The sequence below is a fragment of the Hyperolius riggenbachi genome, chromosome 2 (genome assembly GCF_040937935.1).
Source record: "Hyperolius riggenbachi isolate aHypRig1 chromosome 2, aHypRig1.pri, whole genome shotgun sequence".
Taxonomy (NCBI): domain Eukaryota; kingdom Metazoa; phylum Chordata; class Amphibia; order Anura; family Hyperoliidae; genus Hyperolius; species Hyperolius riggenbachi.
Window position 1 is genome coordinate 82940326 of NC_090647.1, and position 16854 is coordinate 82957179.

The 16854-nt window shown below is 42.2% G+C and overlaps 1 protein-coding gene across 1 annotated transcript in view; it reads left to right on the forward strand.

Annotated features, from left to right (window-relative positions):
* Nucleotides 1-16854, forward strand: part of CDK8 (cyclin dependent kinase 8) — a 110883-nt gene that overhangs the window by 79704 nt on the left and 14325 nt on the right. The window contains exons 5-9 of the mRNA XM_068266984.1: nucleotides 2552-2609; nucleotides 3487-3618; nucleotides 6389-6532; nucleotides 11876-11945; nucleotides 15931-16003. Coding sequence (XP_068123085.1) covers nucleotides 2552-2609; nucleotides 3487-3618; nucleotides 6389-6532; nucleotides 11876-11945; nucleotides 15931-16003 — 477 coding nt within the window. The remainder of the gene's footprint in view (nucleotides 1-2551; nucleotides 2610-3486; nucleotides 3619-6388; nucleotides 6533-11875; nucleotides 11946-15930; nucleotides 16004-16854) is intronic.

The window sequence follows — 16854 nt, forward strand, 5'->3', positions numbered from 1 at the left end:
CAACTACTAAAAAAAAAAAGCGAGCAGGGAGGTTGGCCAGAATCTTTGTATAAATCTTTTTCAGGGAATATCTTTTATAAAGAATAAAGACCATGCTGAGAATCCCTATGGAGATGGACTAGCCCAAAACCTGTCGGTTCTGTCAGATTTCTACTACCTACTGTAAGTGACAGCAACATAGGGGAGAAGCAATTTATGGCTCATTTTATGCTGGAAGAAATGTACTTCTTATTTGTAGGTGTTCAATTTTTTTGCGACAGTTCCTCTTTAAACCTTGGGCTGTTTAGTATGTGCTTCAAATGCTGCATTCGTTATTACTTATGGCGCCCACTAGCAATCCAATTTTGCAATCAACCATATGATCGCTTTGGTACCGTTAATGGCGCCAATCAGTGAGAAATGATCGTTTTATCAAGTGTTCCATCTATCTGAATTTCTGAATATTTCTTTGTCTGATCGGATTGCTTATCATTTCCCCATCTGTTGGTGTGCCCACACAATAGTTTCCAATTAATCACAACAATATGATCAGACAGTCGATTATTCAGAAAATTGGATCTTTAACAGGCACCTTTAAAGAGAACCAGAGACCACAGAAAAAAAGATGTTATACATACCTGGGGCTTCCTCCAGCCCCATCAGCCTGGATCGATCCCACACCACCGTCCTCCGCTGCCTCTGTCCGCCGGTACCGGGTCCTGTCATTTCAACCAGTCGAGGCAGTCGACGCAATCGCAGTGCGCTCCCACCTTACTGCACAGGCGCATGTGTACAGAGCCGGAGGGAGCCCCTGTGCATGCAGAAGACTGGTCGCATCCGGCTGGAAGTGACAGGACCAGGTACCAGCGATAGAGGCAGCGGAGGACGGTGGCGTGGTAGATATCCAGGCTTATGGGGCTGGAGGAAGCCCTAGGTATGTATAACCTTTTTTTTTTTTTCCTTTTTTTAGAGATCATTCCTCTCTGGTTCCCTTTAAACAATGCTGATTGTGTTCTCATGATGATCTTCAATGTTTCAGCCACTGGCCCAGAATGAGCATGCGGATTAGCAGCCCTGTGTAAACAATCTGCATGCTGGTCTGGTGTTGTTCAGGTAGTACTAAAGCCAAAAAGATTATCAGGACAGCCAAGCAACTGGCATTTTGTTTAAAAGTATGGCTACCGCCATATCCCTCTTTAGAGATGCAATGAAATGCAAATAATTCCAGCTTGCATGCAAATTGTATGCAGTCTGGAATTAAGCCAATCAGAGACACATCCTGTTAATTTTTGATTGTCCCATTGCCAAGTAGCTTACAGTTTGCACACAAGCAGAAATTTGCATCTCATTCATCATCTCTAGTCATTAAGGTTCACTCCATCCTGGTAAAATTGCCTGTTCTTTACACGTAGTCCCCGGTAATGAGTGAGATGGGGACTGTAGGTTTGTTCTGAATCTGTTCATTTGAAACGCTATTCCATCTCTGTCCCCTGTACCGCCTCTGTGCCTCCAGTGTCCCTATCTGTGTCGCCTCTGTTCCCTTGTTCTGTGTCCCCCTCTGTCCCCACACCGGCACCTCTGCCCCCCTGTGCCCTCAACAAAATGTAATTTTACTGGTTTATAAAACACTTTTTTTCTTTGAATTTTTTTCAAATATGTTATCTCAAAAACTACAAGGTCTTTTTGGAAAAAAAATGTTTTTCACTTGTTTCCACATAATCAAATGTCACATTTTCAGGCCGTTCGAATCGGCAGGTGATTCGTAAGATGAGTTCTTGTAATTTGAGGACTTCCTGTAATGTAGCGTACACTGCGCAGATGGCACAACCAGTGTTATGCACACCAGTGTGTCTCAACATTTTATATACCCTTTTTAAAACCCTGTACTCACCAAGTACCCCCTAGCATAGTAAACATTATCACAAGTACCCTTTTACAAATATATATTTACTTGTAGTACAGAATTGGTTAAAAACAATTTCCAAGCATTTACTATTGCATTTAAATAGCTAAAATACTAACTTGCTGTTTAAGGTTTGTCATATTCTAAAACTCTACGCTGCTTGTTCTTGGGTAAGTATATCCAGCCCAAGTACCCCCTGGAACCATCAGAAATACCCCCTGGGGTATGTGTACCACATGTTGAGTACCTAGGACAACCCATGCATTGCTAGTATGTCAAACATTACTGCAATTGTGCAATATGCGTCATACTAGCACTGCGGGTGTTGTGTTCATATCCAGCGTTTAGTGAATCAACCCCGATAAAGCAGACACCGGTATAGAAAAGACGTTCTCTTGAATGAATCGAACACCCAGTCCTAATCTCTCCCCTAAATTTTACTGGATATTTTGTGAACATTTCTTTTTTTTTTACTGGAACTAAGACCTTTTGTAGAACGAATTATCTGTGTGCATTGGAACAAAATGTGTACAAAGTAAAATAAAATGTATTCTACCTAATGATTTAATCATAATTATCCTCCATTATGTTCTGGCTATGCACTGTGAAATCGCTAAATGCTAATGTGTTTTCGGTAATTTACTGATTTTGTTTTCCTCCTTTTCACAGAAACCTGCTAATATTTTAGTCATGGGTGAAGGTCCAGAGAGGGGACGAGTAAAAATAGGTTTGTACAGACATTCTATGCTTTTCAATTCGCCCTGTATAGTCGTAAAAATGCTCACCTTGTACAGAGAGGCATGTAGAAAAAACTTCAAATAATAATCTGGTTAAATTTTCCATTGTTGTATCCCTGAAATCTGCAACCATTGTGCCAGCTCCAAGAAAACTTAGGATAAGCTGTCTTAATGACTACCGACCAGTTGCTCTCACCCCTGGCATCGCCAAGTGCTTTGTACGATTGGTAGTTACACACATCAAACCTCCATCCCTGCAAATCTAGATCAACACCAGTTTGCCTACTGAACAAATAGATCGACTGAGGACCCCATCTGTGTAGCTCTCCATGCTGCCCTCTCACACCTAGAAAAGTCCAGCACCTATGTTAGGATGTTCTGCGTTAACTACAGCTTGGCATTTAACACCATCGTATCTAGCCAGCTGATCAACATCATCTTTGCCATAGGTCTTTTGCCCTCCCATATGTAGCTGCTTATTGGACCTTCTTACAAATCTCTCTCAAGTTGTCAGGTTAGCAAAACCTATATCTTCCACCCTTTCCCAGAGCACTGGGGTGCCACAGGGCTGTGTATTAAGTCCTCGCCTCTACACACTTCATAAATATAGACTATAGCCTCATTATAGAATGAGAAAGGGAGTGAGTTACTGTAATTCCCTTCCTTGTCTGATGGTTAGGCAACTGAGATCAGCCTTTGGGATTTGAGGGTTCTCTCCTAACTAATCGTCATTAAAACACCACCTCTCTCCCCTTCTTTTTCTCCCCCTTCAAGTAAGCAGTGTAAAGCCAGGAATGTGTATAGGGCTGATTTTAGAAGCTCTTAATTCTCTAACTAGTTATAGTAACATGTGTGCTTACTTTGCAGCGGACATGGGATTCGCACGATTATTCAATTCACCTTTAAAGCCTCTAGCCGACTTAGATCCTGTAGTTGTTACATTCTGGTACCGCGCTCCAGAGCTGCTCCTAGGAGCCAGGCATTATACCAAAGCTATAGGTGAGTGGATGTTTGCTGAGCCTAATTGATACATTGCCAATCATATGCAGAGGGGTCTAATAGAGGAGGTTTTTTCTCTGCTTCCTGCCATTGATGTGAAACTGAAAATTCAGAATCCAGTGATAAAGTGCAACTAAAGAAGAAAATTACTTGCATTTTGTACCAAGTGGGAAACAGGATCTTTTTCTAGCTGTGGCCTCTTGTGCAACTGGTGTGCTGGATAGGTTTTCTTTTATTGCATAGTTAGGAACAGAACGGGAGGCGGCACTAACTGCTGGAAAAGTTTTCTCTCTCATGTTCTGTAAGCGTGCTTTACCACTAGGAAGTGCGATGTTATGCAAAAATCATGCTGTGATGCGATTGCGTTTCCTTCAATCTCCACCCACCATTATTACGCAGTGGACCGTCTGGTACTGAGCACGATTGCACTGAAAATACAAAAAGAGGGGACACCGAGAGCCCACTATAGTGTAGTTAGTACTGGCAATAAATGGATATGAAAAGCAAGTAGATAAATACAAACCAGGGTCACCACATAGCAACCACTGTAAATGCAAGTTGCTCTCTATAGAACAAAAAAAGAGGTAGCACCCCTCGACCAAGGGTGGACTCAGATAGTGTATAAAGCAAACAGACGCCAAAGGGATAAAATTCTTAAAAAATATATAGAGAAGGCAGTGGTGGACTTGCCCCCTCCAAGCAGACACAAAGTACTGTTGATTTGAAAAGTCACCACCAGAGGCACTTGGTGTTATTCAGACCTGCAGCTGTTATATGTTCCTACTTTACTGTCTGAAGCAGGCTTACACCTGTGAAACGTGTTGCACGATTTTCTGATGTGTGTAAATTTTTTTTATTTTTTTGACTTTTCAAATCGAACGTACTTTGTGTCTGCTTGGAGGGAGGTAAGTCCACCACTGCCTCCTCTACATCTAGCGATGATGGGCAGGTTAAAGGGACCAAGAGAGATAAAAGACAGATATACACCGCAAGCTGATTCCCAATCGATTTCAGCATGAAATCTCTCAGGAATCGGCCTAGTCCGCTGCTGCATAAATTTGAATAAATGTATATAGTTTTATAGCACTGCATGTAGTCTGCGGCATAACTACTATTATTGTTAAAGTGAACCTCCAGACTAAAAATCTACTCGGCAGCACTGAAAAGGCTTGGTGTTTCTTTAACAGTTTCACAGCATCAGACCTTTGTTTTTTATATCCAAGCCTAATTTTTAGCGGCTTAGAAGCTAAGCTCTGCCCCATCAAAGAACTCTGCCTGCTGCATTTTTCTCCTGATGCTGTGCAAAGCATGGTGGGATTTCTGATGATCTTGTTGTCCGATCAGGACTGTTGGAACTGTCTCATGCTCCCTGTCACCTCCTTTCAACCAAAAAGATGGCTGCCCACATGAAATCACAAACCTTTCCCTGTTCTTTTAAAACGGGGTGGGTAAGCGATTATATTACCTATCTATTTTAATTAACTAATATAACTTAATGACAGTATGTTTAGGCTGAAGTTCCTCTTTAAAGCTTATGGTATTGGCATGTGTTGGAGTTCAGTGACATGCAGGTGATTGCTGTTCGGTAAGCCTCTGTGTCTCAGCAGAGCATTCTCTTCCCTGTTCAGTTCATAAGGGATTGGTGAAAATGGGTCTGGCTAGTGTCCGCTCTGCTATGGGCAATACCCTCTCTAGAGGGAGGAAATTGGCAGTTTAGCACACCACACTTCTCCCGCTGTCATTGAGTCAGGAAATCTCATGATGGGAAGAAATTGCAAAACATAAGTGCTTATTCACTGTAGTTGGGGGAAAATAGGAAAGAAATATGATTGCCATTTTACTTTTCAGAGTGTTCCAATTTTTTTTCACATTGAGGTCGCATTCACAGTGGGATGTTATTGTCCTGCGATATAAAGTCATTATAATGCAGGTTAGCGCACTGTAATGTTAAGCCTATGCGACATTAAAAGTGTGATGTTAATGTCGCATTTTAAATGTTACGTTATGGTAACTCACTGCTGCAGTGCGTTACCTCTAAACACAGACGTTACACAGATACAGAGAGGCATACTTTTCACTGCCTGTATGCTCCACTGTGTCTACTGTATGCCGCTGTAACGCAGCATTAATGTGCATTACCACTTTTTTTTTTTTCTTTTTTTTGCGGTGCGACTTTGTCACATTACAACACAACATCCCACTGTGAATATTCCCTGAAGTGAAAATGGATATCTTGAATAACTTTCTGCTATATGTTGTTAGTTATTCTTTAAAGTGAACCAGAGATGAAGAACCCTCATGTATTTTACCATATATATTAGTGGGAACATTAGAGAAAACGCCTACCCTGCTCTGTTTCATTGTTCACTGCTCAGCCTGCCTTTTATCATCCCTGATAAAATCCCCGACTGAGCATTCAGTCTGGCTTTGCTCAGGAATCATAGTGGAGTCATTATAGCAGAGCCAGAAGGGGACAGGCTTGGGATTGAAAAAACATCAGAGAAGACACTCTGCTATAATGATTCCTGCGCAAAGCTAGACTGAATGCTCAGTCAGGGATTTTATCAGGGCTGATAACAAGCAGGCTGAGCAGTAAAGAATGAAACAAAGAGCAGGGTAGGTGTTTTCTCTAATGTTCCCATTGATCTATATGCTAAAATACATGAGGGTGCTTCGTCTCTTGTTCACTTTAACTTCTTTATTCCATGATCGGTTGTTATCCTTTCATATACAATGTGTTGTATCATGCGTTTCCTTTTTGTGTTGGCAGATATTTGGGCCATAGGATGTATTTTTGCAGAGCTTCTAACGTCAGAGCCCATTTTTCATTGTCGACAAGAAGACATAAAGACTAGCAACCCGTACCATCATGACCAACTGGATAGAATATTTAATGTCATGGGCTTTCCTGCGGGTAAGACATTTTCCTGTAATTGTCTGTGTTGTGGGGGCTCAGCTGGTGTACAGTGTTAGGCAGCTGAAATATTTCTACATTCCAATGAAATAAACATACGGTAGAAATAGAGCAGTTCTAGTAATTTCATTGCCGTCAGGAAATCTGAGATGGACACCTCCAGGATTTTTACTTACCTGCGTCTTCCTCCATCGCCCTGTAGTCCGTCTGGTCCCCTCCGTTGCGCCATTGTGTGACCATTTGTGATCCTGGCCAAGTGCACCATCAGATCACACTCCCATTGCTGGGAGACGGTTACACTTTACCTGTAGCAGGATTTGTCCAGCAACTACAAAATGGCCTGACTGCCATGTTAAAGCGGAATGAAACCCATCATTTCTTCTTTGCTCTAAAAAAAAATATTTACAGCATATTATATACTACCACCATTATTATTATTATTATTATTATTATTATTATTATTATTTTATTTATTTATTTTCTTTTTTACTAGAACAGCATTTAATGGGTTACACACAGGGCTGGAAAGTTCAGTGCAGAGAAATCTGGATGCATCCGAAGTAGAGATAATGTTATCTTGTGTTTACGTAATTGTATCAAGGGAGGAATGTGACACATTCTCTGACAGTGCAGAAGCTCCTGGACACAGACACTGAAAGCATTTCTGCCTTCAATACAACATGATTAAAACCAGTTATGAGTAAAATGCAAAGTTGGTTCACAAAGCAAAAAACTGTACTTTTGGGAACTTGTAATTTCTAAATAATACTTATGCAGAAATGCAAATATAACTGTATGGCATATAAAAAGTAGGAAAATCTGTTTTTATTGAATATTATGTCAGGGGTTTATACCTCTTTGTCATAAGGCACTTCTGTAACACGCAGCCTACTTTTCATGAGAAAGTGTAATTTCATTTTTAGTTGAATGAGGTTTTCTCAGCGCTACAAAAGTTGTTTGGCCTCATATTGTTAACCCAATACGTTTTCTTTTCCACATGCAGTCAGTAGTGTGGTTTTGAAATTTGTGAAGGGGTGAAATTTCACTTCCCTAACAGTTTCAGAATCGCACGTAGTTTATAGTTACATAATTCTGACGTGGCGTAGATTTAGCTGCATTGGTTTCATGCGCTCATGCTGTGATCGTGCACAGCCACTAACTCGCCTGTCCCGTGATGGTGGGAGTTCTGTCATTCAAGAGCCAGTTTCATTGGCTTCTGACTCTGATCACTGACACAATCTCAGTGATCAGTCAGTTTGTTAAAAGCTTTAACTCATTAGCCACTTTTTATAGTTATTAGTTTGAGATAAGTGCACTGCTTTTGACCTCAGTCGTCAGAACTCGTGCTGTAAATTCTTGGAATGCTTTCATCTCTCTCTACTAGGAAAAATACATAAACTGAAAGCAGAATTGCTCTGTTATTGCCTTACACTGCCCCTAGTGACAAGTGGCCATAAATACACATTACAGCAGTGATAATTAGAAGCAGGGAAATGTAACAAAGTGCTAAAATTAGCTTGGAGCTCTAGCAAGCCTCTAAATTAAAGGACACCTGAAAAGAGGGAGGGGACGGGATATGGAATGGAGGCTCCCATATTTCAACAGTATTTGAAGCAGAGATTCAGCAGGATAGCCTGGCAATTAGTATGGTTTCAACGGAAATAAATATGGCAGGCTCCATATCCCTTTTATATCAGGTGTCATTTAAAGGGAACCTGAACTGTGTAAAATTATTTAAAACACATGATGTAGCTGCAAATGAATATTACATACTTACCTCGTCAAAGCACTCGGGGGAATAGATCAGATAAGTGTTCCCTGAACGGGGAGAGACCCCTGACGCGCTTAAACTTTAACTTTTATTTGTTCTATTAAAATACATATATATATATATCTCTAGGTACAGCACCACATAAAAACCACCAAGCTCGCTTTGGTATATGAGTATACAGTTGTCACAAGAAACTGTTTTAGGGAAGGTCACCTCCAAACAATCGTAATTGTACATATATGCCCATATAGCTCAAAGAGGGGGTTTATCTCCTCTCTGGGCAATATATAGAGTACATAGAAAACTGGTTAGGTTAAAACAAACACTTGAACTAATGACCCTCCTGAGAGGAACAAAAAGTAGCAAATAAGATGGCAACAAAATTATGCAAGGAGCATCAGGAACTGCTGAAATTAGTTGAACACCCTGATTTTGCTAGATTTGAAAATAAGTTGCAAACGAAAGTTGCTATTCATAAGAAAGAGATTAAGTTGAGAAAACAAAGTTTACCAGAGACACAAGTGATTTTGATAAGGGCTGTGTGTATGGTTGGAAAGACAAGTACCCAGATAAAAATAAGGTTGAAACTGAAACTGATGGTATCTCTACTGTAACTGAAACTGAGTGAGTCACAATCTGATATTTACACCCCAAGGGGACGAAATAGGAGGTGTAAACGGAGAAACTAAACCTAAGAGGGCCCCCAGAACCCCGACGGCTACACCAAATCTAGTGAACCCCCAATCCCAAATAGGTGGGGCTGACAACAGGTTTTCATTACAGAGTAGCCGACGGGCAACCAAAAACCACTACCCAGACACCTACGCAATCGAGACAGATGGGGTTATACAGGTCAAAAAAACGGGGGAACCCATCAAACTAGTGGTAGACAGTGCAGCTACCAACCAGAGTGACAGACTGAGGGTAATAAATCTGTCTTCAGTCATTCTTGATTCCAATGTAATAAACCTCCTTGAAAAGGGTCTCTCATATGTCCCACAAACCGATTTCCAAGCGTTTGATTGGGTAAAAGATCAACCTTTTTGCTAGAAAATTAATGTTGTACAAATATTTTGCAAGCCCCACAGTGGCCGCTACGAACATGGCCACAGCTGAAAATCCAAGCTCTGGACGACCTTGCCGATTTACTGTATGAGAATGTGGAGGGTACCAGCACTATGGCCCCGAATAGTAATTTAGAACAAAAAAGTAGATTTTGCCCCCAATTGCGCAATATACACATATTCAGACTTTTATTAATATGATCACACATGACCTCAAAGAACTAGAAAAAGAGGTCCAACAGAAAAAAATGTTTAAAAGTGATCATTTGTCCAGGGAAGAGAGACGCTCCCTTGACTTCCTAAAGGATGAAAAAACCATTGTGGTGAAACCTGCAAAAGGGGAAACATAGTGGTAATGGACGAAAACGTTTACAGGATTATGGCCCAGTGCACACCAAAACCGCTAGCAGATCCTCAAAACGCTATAAGTTTTTACAGCGATTCTAGGCATGTTTAGAGACTTTTTTTCTAAACATAGTGTTTTTGGGAGCGGTTTTGTGTAGCAGATTACAAATATTGTTACAGTAAAAGCTGTTACTGAACAGCTTCTGTAACAAAAACGCCTGGAAAACCGCTCTGACGTAGCGGTTTCCAGAGCGGTTGGAATTTTTCCTATATTTTACATTGAGGCAGAAACGCTTCTGCAAACCGCAAACATGCAGCAGGAGGCACATTTGCGGTTTGCTCAAAACCTGAAACCGCTGGTGTGCACCATCTCATTGAAATACATTAGCCAAGCGTTTTCACAGGCGGATGTGGTTGGCGGATTGCTACTAAAACCACTCTGTGTGCCCTGGGCCTATGTGTATGTCGCTCTTACAAAATGGGGAACCATATACGTGTTTGAAAGAGGATCCAACTGTTCGGTTTCAGAAAGAAATGTTGTATCTGCTGGAGTATGGGCTAGCATCAGGAGGTTTACATAAGGATGATTTCACCCTTCTAAAAAAACGTTTGCAGAAACTCTGATAACGGCAGTATTCTATGCCTTACCGATCCATAAAGGAAAAAATCCACCACCTGGGAGACCAATAGTCTCTGGAAGGGGATATATGTATGTATGTATGTATGTATGTATGTATGTATATATATATGTTTTCTCAGACCATTCGTTGAAACCTACCATACAAGATACTAAGGCCCCGTTCACACCTGAGCGTTTTGCCAGCGATTCCGGCTAGTGCAATAGAAACCTATGAACCCGTTCTCACTTGGGCGATATGCGTTAATCGCCTGCGATTAATGCAAAGCGCTCAAAAAAAAATTGTATCTTGCACCATTTTCAGGCGATTTTCCAGCGATCACGTTTAGTGCTACAGTAACGCTAATCGCCATCACGGAAAATCGCCCCAAGTGTGAATGGCCATTTTTGGCATTAATCGTCAATCATCAGAGCAAAACGCTAGCAAAATCGCTAGCGTTATGCAATGGTGAATGGGGCCTAAGGATCTATTGTGACGCCTACAAGATATTAAGATTCCTGAGACAGCTTTTCCGGCTAGTCTAGATGTTGAGGCCCTCTATAGTAATATTAAACATGACCTTGGTATCCAAGCGGTATAATATTTTCGGCAGGCGAGAGGCACACATATGAAGGCCCATACAGACTTCCCTCTTAAAAGCCTAGAATTTTTATACTGACCCATATTTTTTTCCGATTCAAAGGGTCAGTGTCAATCATAAAGTACGAGGAAGCGCGATGGGGACAGCTTGTGCCCCATCGTATGCAAATCTTTTCCTGCATCATAACTTAACCAACTTCTTACTGATCTGGTTGTTCTGATGTTACACTGATGTGATTTGCAGAACACTTAGTGCATGAGTAATCTGCTACACAGAGCTAGAGTTAGGATTTCAGTGTTCCCAGGCATCTCTCTAGTGTACTGAGGCTAGGCATTACTGCTAGGAGTATCTTCAGTGAGGATAGGATGCCCAAGGGCCCATTCACACTTTACAAGCAATTTCAGCATCACTGAAAATCGCTAGCGTTTTGAAAAATGCTTGTACATCTAAGCAATTTACTGAAACGCAAACGTGTTACCTGCAGCATTTTGTGAGCGATTAGCGTTTCAATGTTAAGTATAGGAGTGCTGGTAAATTGCTCTGGAAGCGCTGGCCTGTTCACAATCAAAAGTGATTTTACCCATCAAACCTTGCAGTTTACCCACAAAACACCTTTTTCCTCTGCAAGATGTCATTTCCTGTTTTTGGAAGACAGACGCAGCTCATTGAACTAGAAACCTCCAAAGTTAATCGCTGAGAAAATTCTTTCTCTACAGTGGAAAATCGCTGGAAAATCCAGGAAAAAAAGCTGGAAACCTCCAGAAAATCACTCAGCGTTTGCAAGTGTTTAGCGATTTCTGGTGTGAATGGGCCCTTACTAGGTTTTGCAAACATCTGACTTAAGTTATAATTGACTGACACTTAGCATTCCTCATTTGTAAAGCAAAACTGCTCTTTTATAGGCAACTAGCACAACTTCATTACTTTTTTATTTTTCCTCTTTAGATAAAGACTGGGAAGATATTAAAAAGATGCCTGAGCATTCTACACTAATAAAGGATTTCCGCAGAAACACGTAAGTCCTCTTGCTGTCTCCACAGATCTGAAAATGAAGTGCCCTCTAGTGGCTGGATGAGGAGATGGTATATTATCAACATTGGAGGTAAAGCTGAGCCAGCAATGTTTGATGCTTCTCTCCTCCATACAGCACAACCATGTTAACCTCCCTGGTGGTGCATTTCTGTCTGGAATTGACTCAAAAGCCGTACTTTTTTTTTTTTTTTTTTTTTCTTTTATTTTTTTTTTATTTTATTTTTTTTTTTAATTTTCTAGAATTTACCAAACTATGAGCGAATAAAACCCTGGTAGACATTTTGCATATTAAGACTAGAACACAAATTTTGTGAATTAATAAAATTTATCAAGACGCTTAAAAATGTTGAAACTGTACAAATAAGAGTAGTCAAAATCAGGGCAGAGGTCGGTGCAGGCAGCAGGCAGAAAGTAGTCAAAATCAGGGCAAAATTTAGTAACGGGCAGAAGCACTTGGCTCAGAAGCAGTTGGGAACCAAATGGCTATATTGTTACCATCCTGTGCTTTCAAATGAGCTTTTATGCCATCTCTGCCACGGCAGTCAGGTGACACAGGGGAGAGATCAAATTACAACTTGAGATTAGAGACAAATGAGGCTAAACTCTATATATACACACGTCCATACACATGCCTGTGTACACACACACACACACACACACACACACACACACACACACACACCCTTTAAAAATTAGCCCCGCCGTGTGAAGTCACGCCGGAAGAATAGAGGGGGGCTTGGGGATCCCGGCGGCCAAAAAACTACACTAAAAGGTTCGAGGGGGAGAAGCTTGGGTCCCACTGGCAGCGCTGATTGCGCGGGACCCAGGTAAACAAAGCAGGAGACAGATTTTGGCAGCCCGACCTGAGCATGGGCTTACCGCTGCGCACATAGAAATCACAGCCCGTGCTCAGGTCGGGCTTACCACCAGGGAGGCTAATATGCCGGGCAACATACTGTACCTTCTCTCCTTGCCTGTTGTCACCTTTTATTCAAACTGGCTGTTTCTCTCCAGTGTTACAGTGAGTGTAGGTAAATGTTCCTTTTGAAGTTCATCTTTGGTTATTGTTGTAATCTTTAGAAAAAAAAAATGGTCCAGTCATATTGCAGCTTTGCTCAACATACCACAATGAGATCAATGAGTGGATGCAAAATGTACTTTGCAAACAGTTGCTGCATTCAGTACATTTCCATGCTGCATACATTTGCATAAATTTTGCAATGGCTCTAAATTATTTGCATCTTATTGACCAATCCCAAACTGCAGTGTTCAGGCCACTCCCAGTATGTGGACCCATAAGGTGTCTTCCCTTCCTAATGGTGTTTCTGTACTGTTGAAATATTAGAACTTGATTAGAGCCACTTCACCAAGTTTGCTTTTATTCCTATCACCTAAAGGTGCCCATAGATCACTTGGCGGTTGATCGAGCATCCGATTCGCTAATTTAATTACAGGGAATTCTGTGCCATCACGAGCATGTCCAACTATTCAGACAACTTCAGCCCGAAATTGGTTGAATGTATAGATCGGACATGCTGCGAGATGTTGGGCTGACTTGGTTGATTTGGTGTGTTGCGGTAATGGAGGGTGATATCAGAACGAGCGACTAACACAACTGAAACAACTGGGGTATATGTTTGTGGGCGGAGCACAGAGCTAGCTGTGGACACAGACAGGTAAAGTATACTGCACAGGGCACCGGCTGCACATTTTATACTAGGGTGGGGGGGAGGGGGCGGGCAGAGACAGGTGTTTCACAGCGTTCATCACTCGTCTCGCTTCATCTTCTGCATGCTTGTGCAGGGTACTGGTATTGCTTAAAAGGGAATGCATATGGCAGCCTCCATATACCTCTCACTTTTCAGGTGTCTTTTAACTACTTAAAGAGGAACTCCAGTGAAAATAATGTAATAAAGTGCTTCATTTTTACAATAATTGTGTATAAATTGTCAGTGTTTGCCCATTGTAAAAGCTTTCCTCTCCCTGATTTACATTCTTGACATTTATCACATGACATTTTTACTGCTGGCAGATGTCAGTCGAAGGAGATGCTGCTTGCTTTTTTGGCAGTTGGAACCAGCTGTAAACAGCTGTTATGTCCCACAATGCAATGAGGTTCAAAGACAGGAAACTGTCAGGACCATGGTCCTGACATCACACTGTGGGAGGGGTTTCACCACAATATCAGCCATGCAGAGCCCCCTGATGATCAGTTTGTGAAAAGGGAAAGATTTCTCATGGGAAATAGGGTATCCGCTACTGATTGGGATGAAGTTAATTTCTTTGTCACGGTTTCTCTTTAAACCGCACGGACGTGATGGTAACGTCCAAGGCCGCTATAGCCGCAGGGCTGAGACTATCAGGTTTGTGCACTCAGCTGGGTGCTGCGTGCACTCAGCTGGGTGCTGTGTGCAATCCTGTGCGCGTTTGTGCGCTTCGAATGACCCCTTGAAGCAGGAAGGATTGGTAGAAGGGGAAATGTGTCCCCCCTGAGCTGATCTGTGCCTGCTTAGTGGGAAGGATTGCTGTTATAGCCAGTAACAGGGATCATACTCAAAAAATACATACAAGAAGTGCATCACTTGCTGTAACTATTGTGTATGTGATCCCTCTACTGCAGCACTAAGTAGTCAAAGGGATCGTGTGATCTAAAATGTGGAAATTGCTTACGTCCATAAGGTGGAAACACCCTGCAGGCTGAAGTGTTAAGGGTACATCCACACTGTGAGCATTGCTGTGCGCTGTGTTGCTGCATGTGCCTGTACAATTGCATTGTAACAGACCACTTCATCCAAACACATTTTCTACAGTGTGTTTCTGGATAAGTTGTGTGATAACGAGCATGTTAGATAGCAATTCAACATGCTAGGAAAGTAACATGACCATTATAACATGCAGAGTGTGCCTGCTTGTAGCATGGCCATTATACAATGCTCATAGCATGAACTTGCATCCTTCAAAATCATATGAAAATCCTATCTCTGCTCTTACCTGTATAGATGAGGACTAATACTTATAATGCGACCTCTTATGGTTTGCAGTAAAAGCAGCAGGTTGCACAGTAGTTCCATTACATATCTGTTTCTGTAGTCTTTTTAATTTAGGAGCAAAAGGGGGGGGGGATTAAATTACTTCCTATGAGAAGTAATAAACTTCTTAAGTACTAGCCGACCGTGTCACGCCGATGGGTGTGGCTGAGGCAGCCCCAGGACCGCCTAACTGCGTAAAGTCCTGGGGCTCTGTTTTGAAGGAGATCGCACGCAGGGTGCCCGCGCATCTCCTGCTTGGTAAGCGGAGCTCCGCCTTCAGTCTCCGAGCGGCTATTGTTGACCGTGTCACATGTAAGTGCTGTACATGTAATAAGATGGCGTAACCACCGTCTAATTACATGTACAGCGCTTACATGTGACACGGCTGTCCCCTCCTGAGACACAGAGGTGATCGGCTGTCATAGGCTGAAGCCTATGACAGCTGATCACGGGGATTGGCTGGTGGAGGGGGGGGGGGGGGGTTACAGAAGTAAAAAAAACAAAAACCTTTTATTAAACACACAAAACATATAAACATTGGGGGGGGGGGCATCAGACCCCACCAACAGAGAGCTCTGTTGGTGGGGAGGAAAGGGGGGGGGGGGATCACTTGTGTGCTGTCAAGTGGCCCTGCAGCTTGGCCTTAAAGCCGCAGTGGCCAGTTTAATGCAAGCTGGCCTGGTCTTTAGGGGGGGGGGGTTAACACTGAGGTCCTCAAGTGGTTAATTACATGTACAGTTCCTGTGGCCTGCTGTCCTTGCTCTTCAGTCAGTCTCATCAGCAGCAGAATGCTGCGAGCTTCTTATAATCTGCACTGAACAAAAGCTCCTGAGCTTGACGTAAAATTAATTTGGACAGTGTGAAAAATAGAATACAGCAGCACCGTTCTTTGTGACCTTTATTCTAAGCCATGATTAAAACACGATTTCCATTTTCCAGGTATACCAACTGCAGCCTTATCAAGTACATGGAAAAGCATAAAGTAAAACCAGACAGCAAAACATTCCACTTGGTAAGCTTTCTCTTCAGCATCTCTGGGTGTATAACTAAATCCTTTAACACTGAACATTTTCAAAGCACAATGGACCTAATATCGACAAAAGATTGTAAAAGTGATCGAGTTGAACACGCTCAGTTTAAAGAGACTCTGAAGTCTCATGAAATTCACGTTTTTATTTTAAAAATGTTTAACATCATAGCCCTACCTAAAACTCTGCATCCCCGCGGCTGTAATCTAACTAAATCCCCCCCCTAACCCCCTCTCCCCCGCAAAATCCACAACTTTCTTGGTCGTGGAATTTGCTGCTGTTGGAGGCAGAGCTTTCAGCCGCAGCTCTGCCTCCATGCCCGTCTATCAGCGGCGGATCGACGCCTCCGTCCCGCCCCTCTCAGTGAAGGAAGACTGACAGGAGTAGGGGAAGAGGCGGCGATTCGGGCTGATAGACGCATGGAGAGGCAGAGCTGCAGCTGAAAGCTCTGCCTCACGGGAATGCTGCGCAGATTGCCCCCCAGGGATTTGGGGGGGGGGATCTAGTTAGATTACAGCCCCGGGATGCGGCATTTAAGGTAGGGCTAATATGTTACACCGGATTTTTAAAAGAAAAACATAAATTTTATGAGACTTCAGTCTCTCTCTTTAAGCAATGTTGTAAACAAAAGACAGGTTTCATGGGCTACATGTGCCTTGGCAAACCGCAGAGCAACTAGTTTCCTCTATGGATTGAGTCTGACTATATTTCCCAGCATCCCTGGATTACAGTAGAAATGCAATCTGTATGATATAGCAGAATTGCCATTCACAGTGAAGGAACACTATAAAATCAAGTGTTCTAAAATGTCAATGTACAAATACTGTAATGTCTA